The sequence below is a fragment of the Salvelinus alpinus genome, chromosome 1 (genome assembly GCF_045679555.1).
Source record: "Salvelinus alpinus chromosome 1, SLU_Salpinus.1, whole genome shotgun sequence".
NCBI lineage: Eukaryota > Metazoa > Chordata > Actinopteri > Salmoniformes > Salmonidae > Salvelinus > Salvelinus alpinus.
This window is the reverse complement of record NC_092086.1, coordinates 9,233,451-9,260,481: the sequence shown is the minus strand read 5'-3', so window position 1 is coordinate 9,260,481 and position 27,031 is coordinate 9,233,451. Positions and strand designations below refer to the sequence as shown.

General features: G+C 41.7%; 2 protein-coding genes and 1 long non-coding RNA gene across 3 annotated transcripts in view; 2 read left to right on the top strand and 1 right to left on the bottom strand.

Annotated features, from left to right (window-relative positions):
- Window positions 1-27,031, top strand: part of LOC139569930 (uncharacterized) — an 823,452-nt gene that overhangs the window by 129,640 nt on the left and 666,781 nt on the right. The window lies entirely within an intron of this gene.
- Window positions 1-27,031, top strand: part of LOC139539816 (NLR family CARD domain-containing protein 3-like) — a 446,707-nt gene that overhangs the window by 138,952 nt on the left and 280,724 nt on the right. The window lies entirely within an intron of this gene.
- On the bottom strand, window positions 801-21,495 carry LOC139542508 (NLR family CARD domain-containing protein 3-like). Its single transcript, XM_071348448.1, has 7 exons — window positions 21,382-21,495; window positions 19,228-19,326; window positions 12,399-12,515; window positions 11,931-12,015; window positions 11,573-11,801; window positions 8,659-10,456; window positions 801-1,708 (listed from the first exon to the last, which is right to left on the bottom strand). Exons 2-7 carry the CDS (start codon window positions 19,308-19,310, stop codon window positions 1,519-1,521), a joined length of 2,502 nt encoding a protein of 833 aa, XP_071204549.1. The 5' UTR covers window positions 19,311-19,326; window positions 21,382-21,495; the 3' UTR covers window positions 801-1,518.

The window sequence follows — 27,031 nt, the reverse complement described above, 5'->3', positions numbered from 1 at the left end:
GGTCCTACAGGCCCTAGTTTCTACCTTCTTAACAACACTATCAACAAGGCAGGTCCTACAGGCCCTAGTTTCTACCTTCTTAACAACACTATCAACAAGGCAGGTCCTACAGGCCCTAGTTTCTACCTTCTTAACAACACCATCAACAAGGCAGGTCCTACAGGCCCTAGTTTCTACCTTCTTAACAACACTATCAACAAGGCGGGTCCCACAGGCCCTAGTTTCTACCTTCTTAACAACACTATCAACAAGGCGGGTCCCACAGGCCCTAGTTTCTACCTTCTTAACAACACTATCAACAAGGCAGGTCCTACAGGCCCTAGTTTCTATATTCTTAACAACACCATCAACAAGGCAGGTCCTACAGGGCCTAGTTTCTACCTTCTTAACAACACTATCAACAAGGCGGGTCCCACAGGCCCTAGTTTCTACCTTCTTAACAACACTATCAACAAGGCAGGTCCTACAGGCCCTAGTTTCTACATTCTTAACAACACCATCAACAAGGCAGGTCCTACAGGCCCTAGTTTCTACCTTCTTAACAGCACTATCAACAAGGCAGGTCCTACAGGCCCTAGTTTCTACCTTCTTAACAGCACTATCAACAATGCAGGTCCTACAGGCCCTAGTTTCTACCTTCTTAACAACACTATCAACAAGGCAGGTCCTACAGGCATTATTTTTATTGCATCTTGACTACTGTTCATTCGTGTGGTCAGGTGCCACAAAAAAGGATTTAGTAAAGTTGCAATTGGCTCAGAACAGGGCAGCACGGTTGACCCTTGGATGTATAAAGAGAGCTAACATTAATAATATGCATGTCAATCTCTCCTGCCTGAAAGTGGAGGAGAGATTGACTTCATCACTACCAGTATTTGTAAAATGTGCTGACATTCTGAATGTACCGAGCTGTCTTTTTAAACAACTAGCTCACAGCTCGGACACCCATGTATACCCCACAAGACATGCCACAAGAGGTCTCTTCACAGTCCCCAAGTCCAGAATAGACTATGGGAGACACCCAGTACTACATAGAGCCATGACTACATGGAACTATATTCTATATCAAGTAACTGACGCAAGCAGTAAAATTTGTTTTTAAAAAATGATTAAAAAAACACCTTATGGAACAGTGGGGCCTGTGAAGAGATACACACATTGGCACACACACACACACACACACACACACACACACACACACACACACACACACACACACACACACACACACACACACACACACACACACACACACACACACACACACACACACACACACACACACACAACAACATACTCACTATAAACATGGATTTAGTACTGTAGATATGTGGTAGGGGCCTGAGGGTTGTGTTGTGAAATCAGTGTGTTGTGAAATCTGTGATTGTATTGTAATGTTGTAAAATTGTATAAACTGCCTTAATTTTGCTGGACCCCAGGAAGAGTAGCTGCTGCTTTGGCAGGAACTAATGGGGATCCATAATAAATACAATACAAATACAAATACTTGTTGACCAACTACAGGAATACTGACCTCAGAGTCTCCAGTTTACAGTGGGGATTCCCCAGTCCAGCAGAGAGCAGCTTCACTCCTGAATCCTTCAGGTCATTGTTACTCAGGTCCAGCTCTCTCAGGTGTGAGGGGTTTGAACTGAGAACTGAGGCCAACACTTTACAGGATGTGTCTGTGAGTTTACAGCCAGTGAGTCTGCCAACACAGAAGAAATACAATGACAGACAGGTTGTATTAAAATGTTACGCTTAGCTTTCCCTGCTTACACTGTAACCTGTGCACAAATAATGTGTTGGGTTTGACCTCAGAGCTGAGACCAGAGAAGCACAGCCTCCTCTGTGACTAGACACCCTGACAGCCTGCAAAGAGTCAAATCATATTAAAATCACACTGATATTCTTTGGTGGTGAAAATAGTGGCAGTATATTTTTTCAACATATTCAGATACATCAGCGTCCTGAAACCTGCCATATATATTCATAAATGAATGTATCATTAAATATGACAAATGATCAAAGTATTGCCTGCAGATAGAAACATGTATAGTACAAATATTTGAGTAGACTGACCAGACCAGAGTAAAAAGCAGTATCAGTCAAAAGACAGACAGTGAGGTATCAGATTTAGATTGTATTGAGTATACAGTCCACACCATATCTACTTTGACAGTGAAGCTAACATTTTAAATGTGGCTCTATACTCCAGCATTTTGGATTTCAGATCAAATGTTTCATATGAGGTGACAATATATAATGTCACATTTTATTTGAGGGTATTTTAATAAATCTGCGTATTCCTCCAAAGCTCAGCTGTCCTGAGTCTGTACAGCTCTGCCAGGACCTAGGATCAAGAGAGACACTCAAGTGTTTTAGTACTATATCTCTTGACACAATGATGAAAATAATCATGGCCTCTATGATGAAAATAATCAGGCCTCTAAACCTTCAAGCTGCGTACTGGACCCTATTCCAACTAAACTACTGAAAGAGCTGCTTCCTGTGCTTGGCCCTCCTATGTTGAACATAATAAACAGCTCTCTATCCACCGGATGTGTACCAAACTCACTAAAAGTGGCAGTAATAAAGCCTCTCTTGAAAAAGCCAAACCTTGACCCAGAAAATATAAAAAACTATCGGCCTATATCGAATCTTCCATTCCTATCAATTTTTTTTGAAAAAGCTGTTGCGCAGCAACTCACTGCCTTCCAGAAGACAAACAATGTATACGAAATGATTCAGTCTGGTTTTAGACCCATCATAGCACTGAGACTGCACTTGTGAAGGTGGTAAATGACCTTTTAATGGCGTCAGACCGAGGCTCTGCATCTGTCCTCGTGCTCCTAGACCTTAGTGCTGCCTTTGATACCATCGATCACCACATTCTTTTGGAGAGATTGGAAACCTAAATTGGTCTACACGGACAAGTTCTGGCCTGGTTTATATCTTATCTTTCGGAAAAATATCAGTTTTTCTCTGTGAATGGTTTGTCCTCTGACAAATCAACTGTACATTTCGGTGTTCCTCAAGGTTCCGTTTTAGGACCACTATTGTTTTCACTATATATTTTACCTCTTGGGGATGTCATTCGAAAACATAATGTTAACTTTCACTGCTATGCGGATGACACACAGCTGTACATTTCAATGAAACATGGTGAAGCCACAAAATTGCCCTCACTAGAAGCCTGTGTTTCAGACATAAGGAAGTGGATGGCTGAAAACGTTCTACTTTTAAACTCGGACAAAACAGAGATGCATGTTCTAGGTCCCAAGAAACAAAGAGATCTTCTGTTGAATCTGGCAATTAATATTGATGGTTGTAAAGTCGTCTCAAATACAACTGTGAAGGACCTCGGCGTTACTCTGGACCCTGATCTCTCTTTTGACGAACATATCAAGACTGTTTCAAGGACAGCTTTTTTCCATCTACGTAACATTGCAAAAATCAGAAATTTTCTGTCCAAAAATTATGCAGAAAAATTAATCCATGCATTTGTTACTTCTAGGTTAGACTACTGCAATGCTCTACGTTCCGGCTACCCGGATAAAGCACTAAATAAACTTCAGTTAGTGTTAAATACGGCTGCTAGAATCCTGACTATAATTCCCGATCTATAATCGGGAATTATACCTACGGAGGTATAATGGGCGCGGCTCTGTTGCGACCTGCAGTGTGTGTGACGTTTGGTGTGGCGTTATTTTATGTTTTTAATTTGTACACTTAGTTTACAAACATTCTGCCAACCATGGATTTCCAGTGGTGGGGTGTTGGACTGATCTTGTTGATCGTGTACATACCCGCTACGAACGGACTAAATAATGAAAACGCTGCTGGCAGCAGAATCCAATACAGCAGGGAGTTTTTACTACAATGCAACTCAAATACGAACGCGATGGATATCCCAATGGCCCATCTAATACCTGATTGTCTGCGAGTGGATTACAAACCCAAATGCAAACGTGGAAAACGCGGGGGAATCAGACAACGACTTTAAGAACAAACTTCCCTTACCCACCACCTTGCTGATTAATGAGGGGGAAAGCGGATGAGTTGTCAGCGAATCTGCGCTTCCAACACGAATATCGGGAGGCCTGTTTGCTGGCATTTACTGAGACTTGGCTGGATGATAGAGTGCCGGACAGAGAAGTGGAGCCCGCCGGCTTCACCCTGGTCAGAGCGGACCGCGATCTGACAGTCACAGGGAAACTTCACGGCGGGGGCGTCTGCCTGCTTGTCAGGGACCAGTGGTGTAAATCGATCCTGGTAAGAGATCGACTCTGTACCCCCGACATTGAACTGCTTTCTGTGTCACTACGACCTTACTATCTGCCCCGTGAGTTCCCCCAATTGTTTGTTACCGTTGTGTACATTCAACCAAAAGCTAATATAACAAAGGCATCAGAGATTATTTATAATCTGTCACAGAAACTGGAATCCATCTCCCCCGACGCACCCAAATTTATTTTAGGGGATTTTAACAACTGTACCTTGCGCAAAGTCTTGCGCACATACCATCAGAATGTGAAATGTCACACTAGGAAAAATAGGACTCTTGATTTGTGCTATGGACAATATCAAAGGCGTTCTCTGCCACCACCAGACCTCCTCTGGGGACATCAGACCACAATGTGGTCTACCTTAGGCCAACTTACTGTCGCCTCCTGGAGAGGGAGAAACCCACAGTTAAAACTGTCTCCAGGGGTGTTTTGACTGTATAATGTGGGAGGTATTTGAGGACAGCAGCTCTTATCTGGATGAACTCACAGAGGTTATTTCAGACTATGTAAACTTCTGTGTTGAGTCAGTTGTGCCTACTAAGACCTGTAAAATCTTCCCTAACAACAAGCCTTGGGTATCAAAACATCTAAAATCACTACTTGATAGGAAGAAGGCAGTTTATGCTGGGGGTGATAGACAGGCTTTAAGAGATGTACAACGTGAGATAAAAAGACAGATACTGGTGGACAAGGAGGCATACAAGCAAAGGGTGGAGAGGACCCTCTCCTCAGGAAACGCAAGGGTGGCCTGGCAAGGGATTAAATCCATGGCTAGCGCCCCCCATATAGGCAGGGGAAAAACCAGTGCTGACCTTGGGGGATATGAGGGCCAGAACATGGCTAATGAACTGAATGTTTTCTTCTCAAGATTTGAATCAGACAACTTCGTGTCGGAGGTAAAACAAATGGAAGCATCATTACAAATGTTTGAGAGAGTTGTTGTTCAACAGTCTGATGTTCTAAAGTTGTTCAGGGGATGTAACACATACAAAAGCCCAGGCCCAGACAAAATAAGTGGGCATGTGTTAAAGCACTATGCTGAACAACTGGCTGGTGTTTTTACAGACATTTTTCAATCCTCACTCAACCAGCAACACGTTCCAGTATTGTGGAAAAAATCTATAATTATACCAATTCCTAAAGTATCGAATCCCTCTGTGCTGAATGACTATCGCCCTGTCGCTTTGACATCCTTAGTTATGAAATGCCTTGAGAAAATTGTGAAAAGTCATATTCTCAGTGTCACCCAGAAGCTCCTCGACCCATTTCAGTTTGCCTATCAGACCAGCAGAGGAGTTGATGATGCCATTCTTACCCTCCTTAACATGGTCTATAGACATCTAGAAGGTGCCAAATCCCATGTCAGGGTTCTGTTTGTTGACTTTTCTTCTGCCTTCAACACAATCCAGCCCTACATTCTGGCACAGAGACTCATTCGGGACTTTTCCTTAGATGGGGGGCTGGTTTTGTGGCTGTTGGACTTCCTGAGCCAACGCTCACAGCGAGTCAAAATAGGTCCCCATGTGTCGGATATACGCAATACCAACACAGGCTCTCCTCAGGGATGTGTTTTGTCCCCACTTCTGTACATCTTGTACACTAATAGTTGTACTAGTTCCCATACTGACAGACACCTCGTTAAGTTCGCTGATGACACTGCCTTGATCAGCCTGTTGCATGATGACGAGGAACATCATGGCCCGGTCCTAGATGACTTTGTAGAGTGGTGTGAGGAATCACACTTGGTCCTCAATACTAACAAGACCAAAGAGATGTGCATAGACTTCAGGAAGCGTACAACACCTACCTCTGCAACATCTATCAGAGGCCAGAATATAGAAATTGTAGAGGAATATACATTTCTGGGTGTCTTTTTGGACAGTAAGCTTCAGTGGAGTAAATGTACAGACCAGATCTACAAAAAGAGCCAACAGAGACTGTACTTTCTAGAAAAGTTGGGTTCTTTTAATATAGACTGTAACATATTGACTCTGTTTTACAAATCCTTTATTGAGAGTATTTTAACTTTTTGTATTGTTTGTTGGTTTGGCAATGCCACTGTCAGTCAGAGAAACATGCTGAGAAGGATTATTACCACAGCAAGCAAGGTACTTGGAGTCAAACAGACAGGCCTGGATGAGATTTTTAAGGTCAGGGCCCTCCGTAAGGCTCACAAAATCATTTTAGACCCAAGCCACCCCCTGTACCAGGACTTTGAATTACTCCCCTCTGGGCGCAGGTATAGGGCACCCCTCAGCAGGAAAAATAGAACGAGACAATCATTTGTGCCAGGTGTGATATCCCTCTTAAATAGCTCGGGCAAATGTTCCCATTGACCCCGTAAGGCCAGCAGGCTAGTCTTTGTTTTAAATGTTTTATTTCTTATTTCTTATTTCTTACTATTATTATTTTATTTTTTTTGTGCGTGACTGTTATTGAAAGTTGTATTGTCGATCTTGTTTTGTATTTAACGCCACTTTAAACGTGTATATGACACTGCAACAAAATTTCCCCATGGGGACAATAAAGTAAGTAAGTAAGTAAGTAAGTAAGTGAGTAAGTAAGTGACTAGAACCAAAATTTTTTTATCATATTACTCCAGTGCTAGCCTCCCTACACTGGCTTCCTGTTAATGCAAGGGCTGATTTCAAGGTTTTACTGCTAACCTACAAAGCATTACATGAGCTTGCTCCTACCTATCTTTCCGATTTGGTCCTGCCGTACATACCTACACGTACGCTACGGTCACAAGACGCAGGCCTCCTAATTGTCCCTAGAATTTCTAAGCAAACAGCTGGAGGCAAGGCTTTGTCCTATAGAGCTCCATTTTTATGGAATGGTCTGCCTACCCATGTGAGAGACGCAGACTCGGTCTCAACTTTTAAGTCTTTACTGAAGACTCATCTCTTCAGTGGGTCATATGATTGAGTGTAGTCTGGCCCAGGAGTGTGAAGGTGAACGGAAAGGCTCTGGAGCAACGAACCGCCCTTGCTGTCTCTGCCTGGCCGGGCCCCTCTCTCCACTGGGATTCTCTGCCTCTAACCCTATTACAGGGGCTGAGTCACTGGCTTACTGGTGCTCTTTCATGCCGTCCCTAGGAGGGGTGCGTCACTTGAGTGGGTTGAGTCACTGACGTGATCTTCCTGTCTGGGTTGGCGCCCCCCCTTGGTTTGTGCTGTGGTGGAGATCTTTGTGGGCTATACTCGGCCTTGTCTCAGGATGGTAAGTTGGTGGTTGAAGATATCCCTCTAGTGGTGTGGGGGCTGTGCTTTGGCAAAGTGGGGGGGGTTATATCCTTCCTGTTTGGCCCTGTCCGGGGGTATCATCAGATGGGGCCACAGTGTCTCCTGACCCCTCCTGTCTCAGCCTCAAGTATTTATGCTGCAGTAGTTTATGTGTCGGGGGGCTAGGGTCAGTTTGTTATATCTGGAGTACTTTTCCTGTCTTATCCGGTGTCCTGTGTGAATTTAAGTATGCTCTCTCTAATTCTCTCTTTCTCTCTTTCTTTCTCTCTCTCGGAGGACCTGAGCCCTAGGACCATGCCTCAGGACTACCTGGCATGATGACTCCTTGCTGTCCCCAGTCCACCTGGCTGTGCTGCTGTTCCAGTTTCAACTGTTCTGCCTGCGGCTATGGAACCCTGACCTGTTCACCGGATGTGCAACCTGTCCAAGACCTGCTGTTTTCAACTCTCTAGAGACTGCAGGAGCTGTAGAGATACTCTTAATGATCGGCTATGATCGGCTATGAAAAGCCAACTGACATTTACTCCTGAGGTGCTGACTTGCTGCACCCTCGACAACTACTGTGATTATTATTATTTGACCATGCTGGTCATTTATGATCATTTGAATATCTTGGCCATGTTCTGTTATAATCTCCACCCGGCACAGCCAGAAGAGGACTGGCCACCCCTCATAGCCTGGTTCCTCTCTAGGTTTCTTCCTAAGTTTTGGCCTTTCTAGGGAGTTTTTCCTAGCCACCGTGCTTCTACACCTGCATTGCTTGCTGTTGGGGGTTTTAGGCTGGGTTTCTGTACAGCCCTTTGAGATATCAGCTGATGTACGAAGGGCTATATAAATACATTTGATTTGATTTGATCATGACTTCACAAACACATTGTTAAATTAACGAGTAGTGTAGAGGGACAATGGCAGATGCATTTGGTTTATTCTCCCAAACAACATATAGATTCATCTTCCGTCTCCTAGAATTGTATGGTCATAATGTTATACTAATGTGAAAATCAATGCATTTATTCAATATGTTTTTCAATATAATATTATATATGTATTATAATACATATTTTTCTCTAAACTGAATATTTCTTCCTGATAATTTGTTCTTATATATAATTTTATTTACTCACAGAACAACTCTGGAGGCTTTGACCACTGGCAGCAGCCTCAGAAGACCTTCCTCTGATCTGTAGTATTTCTTCAGGTCAAACACATCCAGCTCCTTTTCTGAAGTCAGCAACACAAAGACCAGAGCTGACCACTGTGCATGTGACAGTTTGGCTTCTGAGAGACTTCCTGAGCTCAGGAAGCTTTGGATCTCCTCCACTAGAGAATGGTCATTCAGTTCATTCAGACAGTGGAACAGATTGATGCTCCTCTCCAGAGAGAGATTCTTCCTTATCTTCTTCTTGATGTACTTGACTGTTTCTTCATGGGTCTGTGAGCTGCTTCTTGTCTTTGTCAGTAGACCTTGTAAGTGCTTCTGATTGGACTCCAGTGAGAGGCCCAGAAGGAAGCGGAGGAAAAGGTCCAGGTTTCCCGTCTCACTTTGTAAGGCTTTATCCACAGCACTCTTGTAGACATTAACTTCAGGCTTGTCTCTGAACAGCGAAGAAAATATACTGGACTTTGTTTGCAGTTTGTCCATAAGATTCTCATTGCTGTTGATGAATGAGAGGAACACATATACAGCAGCCAGAAACTCCTGAATGCTCAGATGAACAAAGCAGTACACCTTGTCCTGGTACAGACCACAATCCTCTTTAAAGAGCTGTGTGTACAATCCTGAGTACACTGAGGCGTCATTGACATCAATGCCAGCCTCCTTCAGGTCTTCTTCATAGAAAATCAGATTGCCATTCACAAGCTGTTGAAAAGCCAGTTTTCCCAGTGACAGAATGCTCTCTTTATTCCAGAGTGGACCTGTCTCTTCTTTCCCAAGATACTTTTCATTCTTCTGTTTGGTATGAAACTCCACAAGGTGTGTGTACATCTCAGTCAGAGTCTTGGGCATCTCTTCTCTCTTATGTTTCAGGATGTGTTCAAGGACTGTTGCAGAAATCCAACAGAAGACTGGAATGTGGCACATGATGTGGAGGCTCCTTGATGTCTTTAAGTGTGAGATGATCCTGCTGGCCATGTCCTCATCACTGAATCTCTTCCTGAAGTACTCCTCCTTCTGTGGGTCATTGAACCCTCGTACCTCTGTCACCTGGTCAACACACCATGAAGGGATCTTATTGGCTGCTGCAGGTCGGGTAGTTATCCAGAGGAGAGCAGAGGGAAGCAGATTTCCCTTGATGAGATTTGTCAGCAGAACATCCACTGAGGTTGACTCTGTGACGTCCCAACAGATCTTGTTATTCTTGAAGTCTAGGGGCAGTCGGCACTCATCCAGACCATCAAAGATGAACAGAACTTTGTACTTGTTGTAGTTGGAGATTCTTGATTGTTTGGTTTCCATTGAGAAGTGATTGAGAAAATCAATGAAAGTGTGTTTGTCCCCTTTCAGCAAATTCAGCTCCCGAAAAGGGAATGAAAATACAAATTGGACATCCTGATTTGCTTTTCCTTCAGCCCAGTCCAGAATGAACTTCTGCACAGAGACTGTTTTTCCAATGCCAGCGACTCCCTTTGTCAGCACAGTTCTGATAAGTTTGTATTGTCCAGTTAAGGGTTTGAAGATGTCGTTACATTTGATTGCAGTCTCTGGTCTTGCTTGTTTCCTAGTTGTTGTCTCAATCTGTCTCAGCTCATGTTCATTATTGACCTCTCCTGCTCCACCCTCTGTGATGTAGAGCTCTGTGTAGATCTTATTGAGAAGTGTTGGGTTTCCTTGTTTAGCGATCCCCTCAAATACACATTGAAACTTCTTCTTTAGATTAGATTTGAGTTCACGTTGGCAAATCACAGCAGGATCATCTGAATCTAGAAATAACAGAGGATATTAATATTACGTCTGTTTTAATGCCTACAGTATTGTAGGACTGTTATAAAGTTTTACATTATAATTATTTATTCTCTTAACTGACTGTATAAATGTGTAAATGTTTTCATAATGCTGACTGTGTCAAGTCGGCTCCTTTCCCTGTTCTTATTTTCAATGACGGCCTAGGAACGGTGGGTTAACTGTGTCTTCGGGAGCCGTTCGGCGATCCATTTTTCATATGTCCAGTTGTTTTGTTTTGTCCCATACACACCTGGTTTTCATTCCGTAATCTGTCATGTATTTATTTATTTTTTTACCCCCAATTTTCGTGGTATCCAAATGTTAGTAAATTACTATCTTGTCTCATCGCTACAACTCCCGTACGGGCTCGGAAGAGACGAAGGTCGAAAGCCATGCGTCCTCCGAAGCACAACCCAACCAAGCCGCACTGCTTCTTAACACAGCGCGCCTCCAACCCGGAAGCCAGCCGCACCAATGTGTCGGAGGAAACACTGTGCATCTGGCTCCCTTGGTTAGCGCGCATTGCGCCCGGCCCGCCACAGGTATCGCTGGTGCGTGATGAGACAAGGATATCCCTACCGGCCAAACCCTCCCTAACCCGGACGATGCTAGGCCAATTGTGCGTCGCCCCACGGACCTGCCGGTCGCGGCCGGCTGCGACAGAGAATAAATAATGTATTTAGCCCTCTGTTTCCCATCATGTCTTTGTCTGTGTTGTTTATTGTTATGTGGTTTGTTCAGGCGCATTACTTTTGTTATTTCCGTGGTTTTGGCACTTGTATGTTTTTATTGTGCTGTCTATTTGGAACGGAATTAAAGTGCGCCTGTTTGCTCTCCTGCACCTGACTTTGCCTCCGCTACACACGCTTAACAGACTGATTACATTATTATTGGTATTATTGATGGTATTATTAATGTTGTCTCTCTCTAAATTAATCACCACAACACATCCCTGCTGCTACTTGATGAGGTCACTAGGTGTTGTGTTAAGGCTGCTACAATATCATTGAGTTACACAGCTACTTTAGCTGTACTTTAGCTACAGCTTTTAAATGTTATAAAACATCATTCAACATGAGTCAGACAGATCTTACATTTCTCCAGTGTGTCAGCAAGCTCCTTCTGGTTCATTTTCCTCAGGACGTGCAGTGTGATCTTCAGAGCCCCCTCTCTGGCACTGCTCTCCTGCTTCTCATCTTCAGCATCCACCACTTCCTTATCCTGCTTCTGACTCTCAAAGCCTTCTGGGAGTTCTGGACTAAGAATCCTCTTGAACATCTTCAGCTCGTTCTTCACAAATGTCATAATTTTCTCTTCAAGCAACTGAAATAAATAAAGTAAATAAGTTAAGCAAGAGAAGAAATGCTTTCTCATTAACACATTAATGAATGATTGACAGATCAACTTTACTTGAGGTAAACAAAAACAAATGTACATAACAGGACCACATACACTGAATATGGAGGCCAGGTCTGTTTGATGACTCTGGGAAGACTGACCACTGAGAATCTCTGACTCTGATCTCTCCTGTTGGTTTCTGTGGACAAAACATGAGATTACATCTCCTCATCCAGGGAGCGCACACACACACACACACACACACACACACACACACACACACACACACACACACACACACACACACACACACACACACACACACACACACACACACACACACACACACACACACACACACACACACACACACACACACACACACACACACACACACACACACACACACACAGGGAGGGAATATTGTGTTTGTTTAATATTGTTTTAGGACTATGAAAATGGACAAAAGGATTAGCCTATGGATTATGAAGACAAGCAAAATAAATGGGGAAATGGGAGAGGAGAAATGACTAGAGACAGTGTTGTTTAACTCACTGACCATGACCCATGAGTTCTTCTTACCTTTGTTCAGTAGAAAAGTCTCCCTCTCTAAAGTTTATAGGACGACTCATAGACCAGTCACTCTTCATGGACACACAGCTGGGTACAGGGGAGGCTGGTCTCTCCTGCTTTATTGGTCTTCAACACAACAGAGACAAACATTACATCTCTCATCTACTCTGAGCTCAGATCGGGAAAACATAAGAGTTTCATTCCAAAACGTTATTTGTTAATTTTCAGAAATGTTTGTAAATTAGCTTTTATTGTTTAAAGACATTTTGAAAGATATTGGTGTGTTTTTTCACTATCTAATCATGGCATGGGGTTGTTCAATAATATATATCTGTCTCACTCTCAGAGAAATCAGTAGAACTGCTAGGTTTTACACAGTAATAATATATCTGCCTGACTCTCAAATGTGACCTACTGGCTCGATTCAGTCTTGTTTAGCAAAATTTGCAAGGGTGTTTTTTTACATTGGATATAAGTAGAGACTGAGGGATAGAAAATAGTATATCATACACTACAGTTGAGGAACAATGGGAAAGTTGCTCATTCTGCTTTGAAAGTTGATTAACTTGTAGCCTCACGTTTGAGAAAATGGCCTTTGAATGTTTCGGTACCTACTGGAGAGCTCTTCTTTGTCTACAGGGCTGTTACTTTGGCAGATAATGTCACCCATCTAAATACATTGTTTATATTTAATTAACTAAATGTATGGTGTTTTGGTTTAAGTATGTTTCATTGTTAATAAGTTAAAATATGTGGTCATTTCATGGTTGTCAGTGGTAAAATGATCTAGAAAATGTTATATTTTGCAATTCTGAGTAATTACTACTTTAGTAGGCTGGACAGATTATATTTTTAACAATTCTTTTTTCTAATAAAAAGTAGTTCATTGCAACCGCGGTGGAGCCCAGTTTCATAATATTTCCATATATCCCAGCTGCCTGCCGTAGTTTGGAAGTAATCACGAAAAAACAGGCCTTATTTTAGGGCATTTTTCACCCTGCCAGCTCCTATTAGTTTTATTGAACACCGTGGCACCAACTCACCTTCTCAACGTTCTAATATCAGTTTATTGTACTATGTCACAATGGCAGCTTCGCTATAGTTGGCAATGGAGACGTGCTCACGTTGTTTATAGTTAAAATGTAAACAACAACAAATGACTCATGTTACTCTGGGGTCGTCCCATTGTTTGCTATAGGGAAAATGGGTATGTCTGTCTATTTTGCCAAATATCTCGCAATGTGTATATTTAGATTTTTAAAATTGGACACCATTTTAGTCTTTCTAAGGCTGGCCAGTGTATCTCATTGTCATCAAACGCCAGAAATTTATTTTGCCCTTGGAACGCTGAGCTCCCCCCATTGATTTCCTATGGAGAAGGAGCTGTCCCCCAGCTACACCACCACCGGCCCAGACACAGAGCTTCTACAGGACCAGATCAACCAGTGGAATGCTGAGCTCCCCCCATTGATTTCCTATGGAGAAGCATGCTGGTATATTTCGCCAAATATCTCACAATGTGTATATTTAGATTGTTAGATCATGAGAATCTCCTCTTTCGAATGATGGATTATGAAGGCTGGACAGTGTATCTCGTTGTCATCAAACGCAAAACCAGAAATAGTCAGAAGTTGACATTTTTTCCCTACGTCCTCGTTATGCAGACATAGGCACACTTGGCACCATCGAGGTGCGGATGTTAACTTTCTACACGAGTTGTTATATTTCAGTTTCGTCCTAAAAACAGATTGTTGGGTAAAATAAAGAGGGATTCATTTTTTGGTGCCATTTAGGCTAAATGGAATTCCAAGCTTCACTCCAGTCAAAACAGGCTCTGCGAACGTTCGATTCCATTCATTTGCTATGGGCTCACACTAGTGTTCCAGCTTAGCATCACTCCAGTCAAAACAGGCTCTGCGGCCGTTTTCTCAGCCTTGGGTGAACTTTGACTCGTTCTATTGTCCAGCTTAACTTTAGTAAGGAATTACACATTATTCAGTACTACTGCAGTTGCTATATAATTCCAATGGATGGCAGCATAAGACCACAAATGACATTTCAGTAGATTAGTTTAGTCTCCTCCCTGGATACACCACCACTCCCCCTCACAGGAAAACTCCTGTGCGCTTCTTTCTGTCCCTTTCCACACTGCTAACGCAAGAGGAAGGACTGAAAAGGCATTTAACAGATTACTGTGAAGTAATATAAATATGATTCATGGTTATTATTGCCTGTTTTTATGCTCATGTTTTGAAATTATACTGAACATTAATTCAGTCGAGAAAAACGTATTTTCCTTGCATATTCATTGTCAAATTCATCAACCAGCATCGACCCACTCTGCCTTCTCGAGCAAATGAGGGGCATGTTGAGGTAAATTTACTAACAGTGAGGATTTCATTATGTCATTTATTGGCGAGCTGGAAGACGCACTCTCATCTTTTCTTTTCCGAGGTTGTTACCTCGCAATATCAGATATTAAGATGATTTTTTATAATGCATGTATACTGAGGTTGAGGTTCTGACTAGTGATTATTTACAATACCTGCTAGTCACTATTTTTTGCTCTCCCAAAAGCAACACAGCCCTAATACAAGATATATAGCTAACTAAAGTAATGAGTGACCATTTTAGAAAATCATGGGACATATAGTCTGTGGTTGCATGCTATTTTATGTCAATCATATTGCTGCTTGTAGTCTATAACTGATGCTTCATGGTCTTATGCTGCCATCTATTGGAAATATTTAGCAATTAAAGTTATTAATTCACTTACAGACATTGGTGAGGCAGCTGAGAAAGTAAAAAAATATCATGTGTCCAACCTACTTGAGTCGCCCCGAAAATAATATTCAAAAGGTTGGTCCATGGACACAGAGCATATTATTAGTAGATTTGGATAGAAAACACTCTGAAATTTCTAAAACAGTTTGAATGATGTCTGTGAGTATAACAGAACTCATATGGCAGGCGAAAACCTGAGAAAAATCCAACCAGGAAGTGGGAAATCCGAGGTTTGTAGGTTTTCAACTCATTGCCTATCGAATATACATTGTCTTTGGGGTCATATTGCACTTCCTAACGCTTCCAGTAGATGTCAACAGTCTTTAGAACCTTGTTTGAGGCTTCTAATGTGAAGTGGGGGCTAATAAGAGCTGTTTGAGCCAGGTGTCTGGCAGAATGCCATGAGCTGATCACGCGTGCACACGTGAGAGCGACCTGCGTTCCATTACATTTCTAAAGACAAAGGAATTGTCTGGTTGGAACATTATTGAAGATTTATATTAAAAACATCATAAAGATTGATTCTATACATTGTTTGACATGTTTCTACGAACTGTAATATAACTTTTTTGACTTTTCGTCTGAACTTTCGACTGGACTTACCTTGCCTCGTGAGTTTGGATTTATGAACTAAACGCGCTAACAAAAGGAGGTATTTGGACATAAATGATGGACTTTATAGAACAAAACAAACATTTATTGTGGAACTGGGATTCCTGGGAGTGCATTCTGATGAAGATCATCAAAGGTAAGTGAAGATTTATAACGCTATTTCTGACTTTCACAACATGACGGGTATCTGTATGGCTTGATTTTGTGTCTGAGCGCTGTACTCAGATTATTGCATGGTTTGTTTCTTCCGTAAAGCTTTTTTGAAATCTGACACAGCGGTTGCCTTAAGGAGAAGTTTATCTAAATATCCATGTTTAAAATACTTGTTTCTTTTATCAATGTTTATTATGAGTATTTCTGTAAATTGATGTGGCTCTCTGCAAATTCGCCGGATGTTTTCGAGGCACAACATTACTGAACATAACGCGCAAATGTAAAATCCAAAGATTTTTGGATATAGATATGAACTTTATCGAACAAAACATACATGTATTGTGTAACATGAAGTCCTATGAGTGTCATCTGATGAAGATGATCAAAGGTTAGTGAATATTTTTTTCTCTATTTCTGCTTTTTGTGACTCCTGTCTTTGGCTGGAAAATGGCTGTATGTGTTTTTGTGACCAAGTGCTGACCTAACATAATCATATGGTGTGCTTTCGCTGTTAAGCCTTTTTGAAATCGGACATGATGGGTAGATTAACAATAAGTCAAGCTTTAATTTGGTGTATTGCACTTGTGAATGTATGAAAGTTAAATATTTCTAAAATATATTTTTGAATTTCGCGCTCTGCCTTTTCAGCGGATGTTGTCGAGGGGTTCCGCTAGGCCTAACAAGTTAAACACTAAAGTTACTGTCCATCTAGTGAAGAGAGGAGAACCGGACAGAGGTAGCCAGCATCCGCCAACGAGAGAGGGAGGATAGGATAACTAGGATGCTGCTGGTATAGTAGCGAGCTAGCTTACCTAGCTTGGCTAGCTAGCAAGTCGTTCGTCTGTCCGTCGTCTCGATGATGATGACGAATCCGGTGAACCACAAAATGAAACAAGAATAGCGAGTGAAACGGATCTGACTACACTTATCCTGTCCCTGACCATTAAGCAAAAAGCAAATTGACCAATAATATTTGGCGTTTCAACACTGTAACAAACTCCGTCGTTATTCCCCAAGAGCACCTCAGCCAACTCTGCGCGTAACCGGACAATATGATTGGCGCCACACCGTACGTGGACACAGTTCTGTACGGGGACGCGGACAGTTCTGTACGGGGACGCGGACAGTTCTGTACGGGGACGCGGACAGTTCTGTACGGGGACGCGGACAGTTCTGTACGTGGACGCGGACAGTTCTGTACGTGGACGCGGACAGTTCCAGAACGCGGACATGAGCAGTGCAACACAATCAACTAAACCCAGTCTTTACAGTGGGTTACATTAGTAATATTCATTTTTTATTATTATATTAAAGAAACATTCTAAGTTTTTTTTAAACAATATTTTGAGATCTGGGCCCATATCGCCAAAGTGTCTCAGAGTAGAAAATTGGTCGTATAAGTGCTGAGAATAAAGGCATTTTACACTTATGGGTAGAAATTAAAGCTATGCATGAAGTCTCTAGTCCCACCTAGTCAGCAGATATTTTGGACACCTCGTGAGCTGTCCTAAGAAGTTAAGAGTTAACAGCAGGTGTCTTGATAATACTATAGAATCATGCAGTGAGTCAGTGGTTCCTGCGCCACATGTAATTGCTTTGTAGTAGTTAAAAATAATGTTTAAATATTTCTATATGATCAATCCATACATAATATAGACCTACATTACATGCAACAGTAGGTCTTGTGCTTTTTGCAATGATTTATGTATAATACTTATGAATAACAAGTGATACCATGTATGTACCTAAAGCATTTTGTCTTCATTTTGGCAGATTAACTCATGTTTATTTCTGAAGATTAACTCAAGGTTTTTGCTGAGCGGCTAAGGAGTTGGAGCTGTGGCTGAACGGTGGCTTGTTCGAATCCCTGGCCGGCGCTGGAAAAAACAGGCGGAATTGATCTGACCACTGGAGGCCTGCTGGGTTCACATCCTCAAAACATGAACCTTTCGTTGATCAGAACTCTAGAGGTTCTTCTTCACTGAACCAAAAAATATATATAACTTTTAGTGGTTCCATATATTAAGGAAGTGATAGAAGCCTTTTTGGTTCTATAAGGAACCTTCTTTTCTAAGAGTGTATAATAAACACGTTTTTCTTTTGATTATTTAATTATCTACATCATGTTATTTCAAGTTCTCCCTTTGGAGAGCAACATCACGTTGTTAAATAATAATCCTAAATTGGGCATGGCTATAAATTGGGCAATTGAAGGCATCTAGGGTGTAATATGTGTTCGATGAAAATGAACATTGTAGGCAACATTATTGGCAAGGGACTTGATGCTACTATGCCAAAGATATTTAGAGTTGTTAAACGGGTGTGAAGAGTGTGTTGATATAACGGTAATATTGTCCAAATTCTGCTTGTAACAACGATCAGAATTGATTAAAAAAATATGCATTCCATTATATTAGTCAATAATTAAGAGTAGGAAAAGTGGTCGTGTCGTGAAAATTCTATCAAATGTCTTACATTGCAACGAGTACAGTCAGGGTGCCGTGGAACCCCTGCAGTACCTCCACAGACCCCGGATTGAGAACCCCTGCAGTACCTCCACAGACCCCGGATTGAGAACCCCTGCAGTACCTCCACAGACCCCGGATTGAGAACCCCTGCAGTACCTCCACAGACCCCGGATTGAGAACCCCTGCAGTACCTCCACAGACCCCGGATTGAGAACCCCTGCAGTACCTCCACAGACCCCGGATTGAGAACCCCTGCAGTACCTCCACAGACCCCGGATTGAGAACCCCTGCAGTACCTCCACAGACCCCGGATTGAGAACCCCTGCAGTACCTCCACAGACCCCGGATTGAGAACCCCTGCAGTACCTCCACAGACCCCGGATTGAGAACCCCTGCAGTACCTCCACAGACCCCGGATTGAGAACCCCTGCAGTACCCCCACAGACCCCGGATTGAGAACCCCTGCAGTACCTCCACAGACCCCGGATTGAGAACCCCTGCAGTACCTCCACAGACCCCGGATTGAGAACCCCTGCAGTACCTCCACAGACCCCGGATTGAGAACCCCTGCAGTACCTCCACAGACCCCGGATTGAGAACCCCTGCAGTACCTCCACACACCCTGGATTGAGAACCATTGCAGTACTTCCACAGACCCTGGATTGAGAACCCCTGCAGTACCTCCACAGACCCCGGATTGAGAACCCCTGATTTAGTAGATGCTCTTATCCAGAGAGATTTACAGTAAGTGCATTCATCTTAAAATAGCTATTTATTTTGAAAATAAACGTAATAAATTCTTCATAAAATTGTCATCTTACCTCTTAGCTTTGGTGTCATGTCCCCCAGACAGATGCATTTTAGAGGCAGGGCCCCCCTCCTCTCTCTCCCCAGAGAGACTCATTTTAGAGCACTGTCCCCTAAACAGAGATCCAGCATGTTGGTTGGGGTTAACACAGTGACAACTAAACAGAGATCCAACATGTTGGTTGTGGTTAACACAGTGACAACTAAACAGAGATCCAACATGTTGGTTGTGGTTAACACAGTGACAACTAAACAGAGATCCAACATGTTGGTTGTGGTTAACACAGTGACAACTAAACAGAGATCCAGCATGTTGGTTGGGGTTAACACACTGACCCCTAAACAGAGATCCAACATGTTGGTTGTGGTTAACACAGTGACAACTAAACAGAGATCCAGCATGTTGGTTGTGTTTAACACAGTGACAACTAAACAGAGATCCAACATGTTGGTTGTGGTTAACACAGTGACAACTAAACAGAGATCCAACATGTTGGTTGAGGTTAACACAGTGACAACTAAACAGAGATCCAACATGTTGGTTGTGGTTAACACAGTGACAACTAAACAGAGATCCAACATGTTGGTTGTGGTTAACACAGTGATAACTAAACAGAGATCCAACATGTTGGTTGTGGTTAACACGGTGACAACTAATTATTGAATGTCAATTGTTCTCATGAATTCATTATCTCTTTGAGAAATAAAACATTTACTAACAGACATAGAAACAGTCAGGTGATTTAATGCATCACATGAACATGTAGTTGTGACATTTCATCTCCATGGTAACTGTCAATAATAATAATAATAAGTCACTGTTTGTTAAGGTAGTTATAGACAGTACAGCAACAATAATAATAATAATAATAAGTCACTGTTTGTTAAGGTAGTTATAGACAGTACAGCAACACAAGGTCATGTCTCACCATTAATTATATTCATTAAAAGAAGGCTGTTTATTGTCTTTCAATCTGTTATTTTCTAAACGTGTCTGAGAATGTAGACAGAAGGGCTAAAACGGACATGATTGATCTGAGGGGGAAATCATTGATCCATTCAGAAAGGTTTGCAACAAGTAAGAGATTTTATATTATGTAAAGTAGACTAGGTTATAATGTATAGTAGTGGTTGTTAGTGATATGTAGATGTTATATTATGTAAAGTAGACTAGGTTATAATGTATAGTAGTGGGTTTGTTAGTGATATCTAGATGTTATATTATGTAAAGTAGGCTAGGTTATAATGTATAGTAGTGGGTTTGTTAGTGATATGTAGATGTTATATTATGTAAAGTAGACTAGGTTATAATGTATAGTAGTGGGTTTGTTAGTGATATCTAGATGTTATATTATGTAAAGTACTCTAGGTTATAATGTATAATAGTGGTCGTTAGTGATATGTAGATGTTATATTATGTAAAGTAGACTAGGTTATAATGTATAGTAGTGGGTTGTTAGTGATATGTAGATGTTATATTATGTAAAGTAGACTAGGTTATAATGTATAGTAGTGGGTTTGTTAGTGATATCTAGATGTTATATTATGTAAAGTAGGCTAGGTTATAATGTATAGTAGTGGGTTGTTAGTGATATGTTATATTATGTAAAGTAGACTAGGTTATAATGTATAATAGTGGGTTGTTAGTGATATGTATATGTTATCTTATGTAAAGTAGACTAGGTTATAATGTATAGTAGTGGGTTGTTAGTGATATGTAGATGTTATATTATGTAAAGTAGACTAGGTTATAATGTATAATAGTGGGTTGTTAGTGATATGCAGATCAGGTATATACCTCGGCTATAGCCTACATATCATAGATGACCAGTCTAAACCTGTTCAGATCAGTTCACATAATGTTATAGTCCTACCAGTAGCAGGACAGAGAATGTACTGTATATAACCTACATATCATAGATGACCAGTCTAAACCTGTTCAGATCGGTTCATAGAGACCAACAGGTTTGTCATCATGATAAGTGATCATAGCCTTATAATAGTTTGTAGGTAGCCTAGACCTACGAGAGTCTGCCCGTCTTTCCTACATACCAACACATGTATTTAATGTTACAGAGAAATATGTGTCACAGTTTCAACAGCCATTTTGTAACTGCGTAGGCTACAAACATACTTTTAATTTCATATGAGGAAATCACATAACTTACAGTCACTGGTGCAGCCGCCTGTTTTCTGGCAGATGAAGTAGCTTACATAGACAACTCATTCAACCAGCCTAAACAACAGTAAATAAAAGATGTCAAACGGTCAAAGGAGAATACATGAAAGACAGGTATTTGCTACAGATGTAGGATATTAATTTGAGACAGTTTACTACAGCATAAAAATTATGTGGATTATAATTAACATTTTAAAGTGGAAAGTGGAAATGACAAACTTCAGAAGCCTTTTAAAACATCAAATACACTACAAATTTTAGTTTTCCTGCAACAGAGTGATCAATTTCAGATCCTACATCTGTACAGAGATGATGTCTTTATCTGAAAAAGGCAGTTTGAGTTAGTATCGATGAAGTTACAACTGTCAGCTGCTGTAAACCTAAGTGATTGGATGTTATAGACCCCCATCTGAAAATGTTCTTCCCCGTGCTTATAGCTTTTAGCTCTATGCTCACTCTACCTAGTTCAATATAATGTTGTACGTAAACTTTGTGCAAACTCCACCGCCTGTATCCTGTCTCTTAATGTTTTCTATCACTAGCAGCACCATGTCACCATGTTAAATAATGTGAACAGATGATCTCAACTCTGAGGAGATGTCATTGTGATGTCATTTACTACATGTCAACCTGTTGATAAAAGAACCCAGAACTCTGAGGAGATGTCATTGTGATGTCATTTACTACATGTCAACCTGTTGATCAAAGAACCCAGAACTCTGAGGAGATGTCATTGTGATGTCATTTACTACATGTCAACCTGTTGATAAAAGAAGGCTGAACCCAGAACTCTGAGGAGATGTCATTGTGATGTAATTTACTACATGTCAACCTGTTGATAAAAGAACCCAGAACTCTGAGGAGATGTCATTGTGATGTCATTTACTACATGTCAACCTGTTGATCAAAGAACCCAGAACTCTGAGGAGATGTCATTGTGATGTCATTTACTACATGTCAACCTGTTGATAAAAGAAGGCTGAACCCAGAACTCTGAGGAGATGTCATTGTGATGTCATTTACTACATTTCAACCTGTTGATAAAAGAACCCAGAACTCTGAGGAGATGTCATTGTGATGTCATTTACTACATGTCAACCTGTTGATAAAAGAAGGCTGAACCCAGAACTCTGAGGAGATGTCATTGTGATGTAATTTACTACATGTCAACCTGTTGATCAAAGAACCCAGAACTCTGAGGAGATGTCATTGTGATGTCATTTACTCCATGTCAACCTGTTGATCAAAGAGGCTGAACCCAGAACTCTGAGGAGATGTCATTTACTACATTTCAACCTGTTGATAAAATAAGGCTGAACCCAGAACTCTAAATCAACACTTACTGATATTATCCTGACATCCTTTACCTCATATTATTGTATCTCTTTGTTCAACAGGTTGTATATGATATTATTATTGTTGATAAAAGAGGCTGAACCCAGAAGACAACTCTAAATCAACACTTACTGATATTATCCTGACATCCTTTACCTCATATTATTGTGTCTCTTTGTTCAACGAATGTCGGGCAGCCTATGCTCTGAATGTAGTTGAAAACAGTGGGCAGGGAAGTTAACACCCTACGTATTGCACCAATAGGGTTAACCCACATGGTGGGAATTGTTACCTGGCTCACATAAGAGCATGTCTCAGACACCAATGTAGCAAACAGTGGGGCAGGGAAGCGAACCCAGGTTGCATGTGTTAAAGGCAAACAACCTACGCATCGCGCCATTGGCACCAATTGGGTTACTTGGTTGGAATTGTGACGTGGCTCATATAGTGAGGATCACTACACTATAGAGGACCTATGATCCAATTACATTATCATATGAAATGTAGAGGATCACTACACTATAGAGGACCTATGATCCAATTACATTATCATATGAAATGTAGAGGATCACTACACTATAGTGGAACTATGGTACAATTACATTATCATATGAAATGTAGAGGATCACTACACTATAGAGGAACTATGATACAATTACATTATCATATGAAATGTAGAGGCTCACTACACTATAGAGGACCTATGGTACAATTACATTATCATATGAAATGTAGAGGCTCACTACACTATAGAGGACCTATGGTACAATTACATTATCATATGAAATGTAGAGGATCTATGATACAATTACATTATCATATGAAATGTAGAGGATCACTACACTATAGTGGAACTATGATACAATTACATTATCATATGAAATGTAGAGGCTCACTACACTATAGAGGACCTATGGTACAATTACATTATCATATGAAATGTAGAGGATCACTACACTATAGAGGAACTATGATACAATTACATTATCATATGAAATGTAGAGGATCACTACACTATAGAGGAAGTATGATACAATTACATTATCATATGAAATGTAGAGGATCACTACACTATAGTGGAACTATGATACAATTACATTATCATATGAAATGTAGAGGATCACTACACTATAGAGGAACTATGGTACAATTACATTATCATATGAAATGTTAAATGTAGTACTATAATATCTGAATATTGATGTATTGAATTTGACTTGACCAGGTCCAGTCAGCTCCATGTTGTTTGATTAAACTGACACCAACCTGTCTCAGTAGAAGTAGACTGTTAGGAGTGTTTTACTTCACTATATTCACTATATCACTATATTAACATTACACCATACATTTAATTTATCTACTGTTAGGAGTGTTTTACTTCACTATACTAACATTACACCATACATTTAATTTATCTACTGTTAGGAGTGTTTTACTTCACTATACTAACATTACACCATACATTTAATTTATCTACACACTTTACAATAATCCCTGGCAGGATTCTCACCTTGTAGCCTGAATTCACAACCAGAACATGTCAAGTCATTGAGATATTTTCTGTTCTGTTCTGTATTTTCTTAAGGGTGAGGTCTGAGCTGGAATGTGAAGCTAACTGAAGTTGCCTATTTTTAGAAAACCAGTATATCTAGCCTGTATCATAGTTTACCCCTCAGGCTACGTTCAGGTTTCAGCATCAGGCAGGTATAAACATGCCGAGTCGTAGGATACAACCTGGGTTGTATTCATTAGTTTACTCCACAGCCAACAGTTTTAAATGTTACATAAACAGTTTACTCCAAACACTGTACAACGTGGACTAAACGGTTTCTGTTGCCAAACGTTTTGCTACGATGGGCACTAATGAATACACACAACCTGTTTTGAGGAAGTGTAATTTGTTGTTAGGCTTTCCACAATATTTATGTGTCTCTTTTCACACAACAAACCTTCCTGAGTGAAAAGCATTAACAGTAGATTAGAAAGAGAAAATGTTTGTTTGTTGCTTGTTGTGTTTTAAGCCTGTTTTGAGAAGACAAGTCTATAGACCTATGATACAGTACACTCTTAGAATAAAGGGTTCCAAACGGGTCCTCCGGCTGTCCCCATAGGAGAACGCTTTTGGGTTCCAGGTAGAACCCTTCTGGCTTCCATGTAGAACCCTCTGTGGAAAGGGTTCTTCATGGAACCCAAAAGGGTTCTACCTAGTACCAAAAAGGGTTCTACAAAAGGTTCTCCTATGGGGACAGCCAAATAACCCTTTTAGATTCTAGATAGTGTAGGAGCGATCACCCTGGGGCACACAGATGGGCACAGAACGAATTCACCCCACGCATCTAATTTATATCAAATACATTTTAAGGAGAGTAGGACTATTATAACACTGTCCACCAACAATATCATCAACTATATGAATACACATAACAATATCATCAACTATATGAATACACATAACAATATCATCAACTATATGAATACACATAACAATCGTCGTCTTACCTTTTATCTCTCAATAGAAACAGAGTCTGAATGATCATTCGGTCTTCAAAAGTTACTTTCATTTGCTCTGCTCATTTACATATCAGGTTCTGCCTGTTCTCTCTCCCCTCCCTCTCTCTTTACAGCTCTTACAATGTGCCTTGGCATACATTCTACAACTGTCTGGAACTCTATTGGAGGGATGTGACACCATTCTTCCACAAGAAAATCCATAATTTGGTGTTTTGTTGATGATTGTGTTCAACTCAGTTGAGACCTGGTGACCTGGAGATGGTCATGGCATATTGTGAAACATCAGCAAGTTCAGCAGTCTTCATCACTGAAGCTCCTGACAAACGTTCCACAACAATCAACAAATGTTAAGCTCTTCCTGAGCAGGGTCACAGTCTCTCTTGGTAGCAGCTCCTCTCTCTCCCCAGGGGTAGCAGCCCTTCTCTCCCCGGGGGTAGCAGCTCCACTCTCCACATGGGTAGCAGCTCCTCTCTCCCCAGGGGTAGCAGCTCCTCTCTCTCCCCAGGGGTAGCAGCCCTTCTCTCCCCGGGGGTAGCAGCTCCACTCTCCACATGGGTAGCAGCTCCTCTCTCCCCAGGGGTAGCAGCTCCTCTCTCCCCAGGGGTAGAAGCTCCTCTCTCTCCCAGGGGTAGCAGCTCCTCTCTCTCCTGGTAGCAGCTCCTCTCTCCCCAGGGGTAGCAGCTCCTCTCTCCCCAGGGGTAGCAGCTCCTCTCTCCCCAGGGGTAGCAGCTCCTCTCTCCCCAGGGGTAGCAGCTCCTCTCTCTCCCCAGGGGTAGCAGCTCCTCTCTCCCCAGGGGTAGCAGCTCCTCTCTCTCCCCAGGGGTAGCAGCTCCTCTCTCCCCAGGGGTAGCAGCTCCTCTCTCCCCAGGGGTAGCAGCTCCTCTCCCCCCAGGGGTAGCAGCTCCTCTCTCCCCAGGGGTAGCAGCTCCTCTCTCTCCCCAGTGGTAGCAGCCAATCTCTCGCCTAGGATTTGAAGACATTGGTGGCTTAGCCCATAGGCGGTAGCGGGGTCCGGGAAGGAATTTCAACAGCTAAATCCATGATTACATCTGAAGTGTATTGCCAAAAACCACTCCACCACTTCAAACGTAGACTCTGACCTGTCCAATTAGCCAAACTGATTAAAGAATCCTACAGTACCTAAACACCCTCTCTCTCACACACACACACACACACACACACACACACACACACACACACACACACACACACACACACACACACACACACACACACACACACACACACACACACACACACACACACACACACACACACACACACACACACACACACACACAGTGCACTTTTTAGAATCCTATTTAGCAGTCTACTGTACACTTCCCTACTCTGCCCTCCTCTGCCTCTCTCCATCACTTTCTCTGTGTCTTATCCTATTCTGTTGCTGTCTCTGTGTCTTGTCTGGTGTCTCTCTCCATCATATCCTATTCTGTTGCTGTCTCTGTGTCTTGTCGGGTGTCTCTCTCCATCATGTCCTATTCTTCAGTCGCTGTCTCTGTGTCTTGTCTGGTGTCTCTCTCCATCATGTCCTGTTCTTCTGTTGCTGTCTCTGTGTCTTGTCGGGTGTCTCTCTCCATCATGTCCTATTCTTCTGTTGCTGCCTCTGTGTCTTGTCTGGTGTCTCTCTCCATCATATCCTATTCTTCAGTCGCTGTCTCTGTGTCTTGTCTGGTGTCTCTCTCCATCATGTCATTTTCTTCTGTTGCTGTCTCTGTGTCTTGTCTGGTGTCTCTCTCCATCATATCCTATTCTTCAGTCGCTGTCTCTGTGTC

What these genes read in the sequence shown, in the direction of transcription:
- LOC139542508 (XM_071348448.1), bottom strand. Translation starts at nt 19,310, where the DNA reads ATGAGTCTCTCTGGGGAGAGAGAGGAGGGGGGCCCTGCCTCTAAAATG. An exon ending in CATGACACCAAAGCTAAGAG is followed by an intron (nt 12,516 to 19,227) that starts GTAAGATGACAA and finishes GTTGTGTTGAAG; the next exon opens with ACCAATAAAGCAGGAGAGAC. An exon ending in ACCTGGCCTCCATATTCAGT is followed by an intron (nt 11,802 to 11,930) that starts GTATGTGGTCCT and finishes TATTTATTTCAG; the next exon opens with TTGCTTGAAGAGAAAATTAT.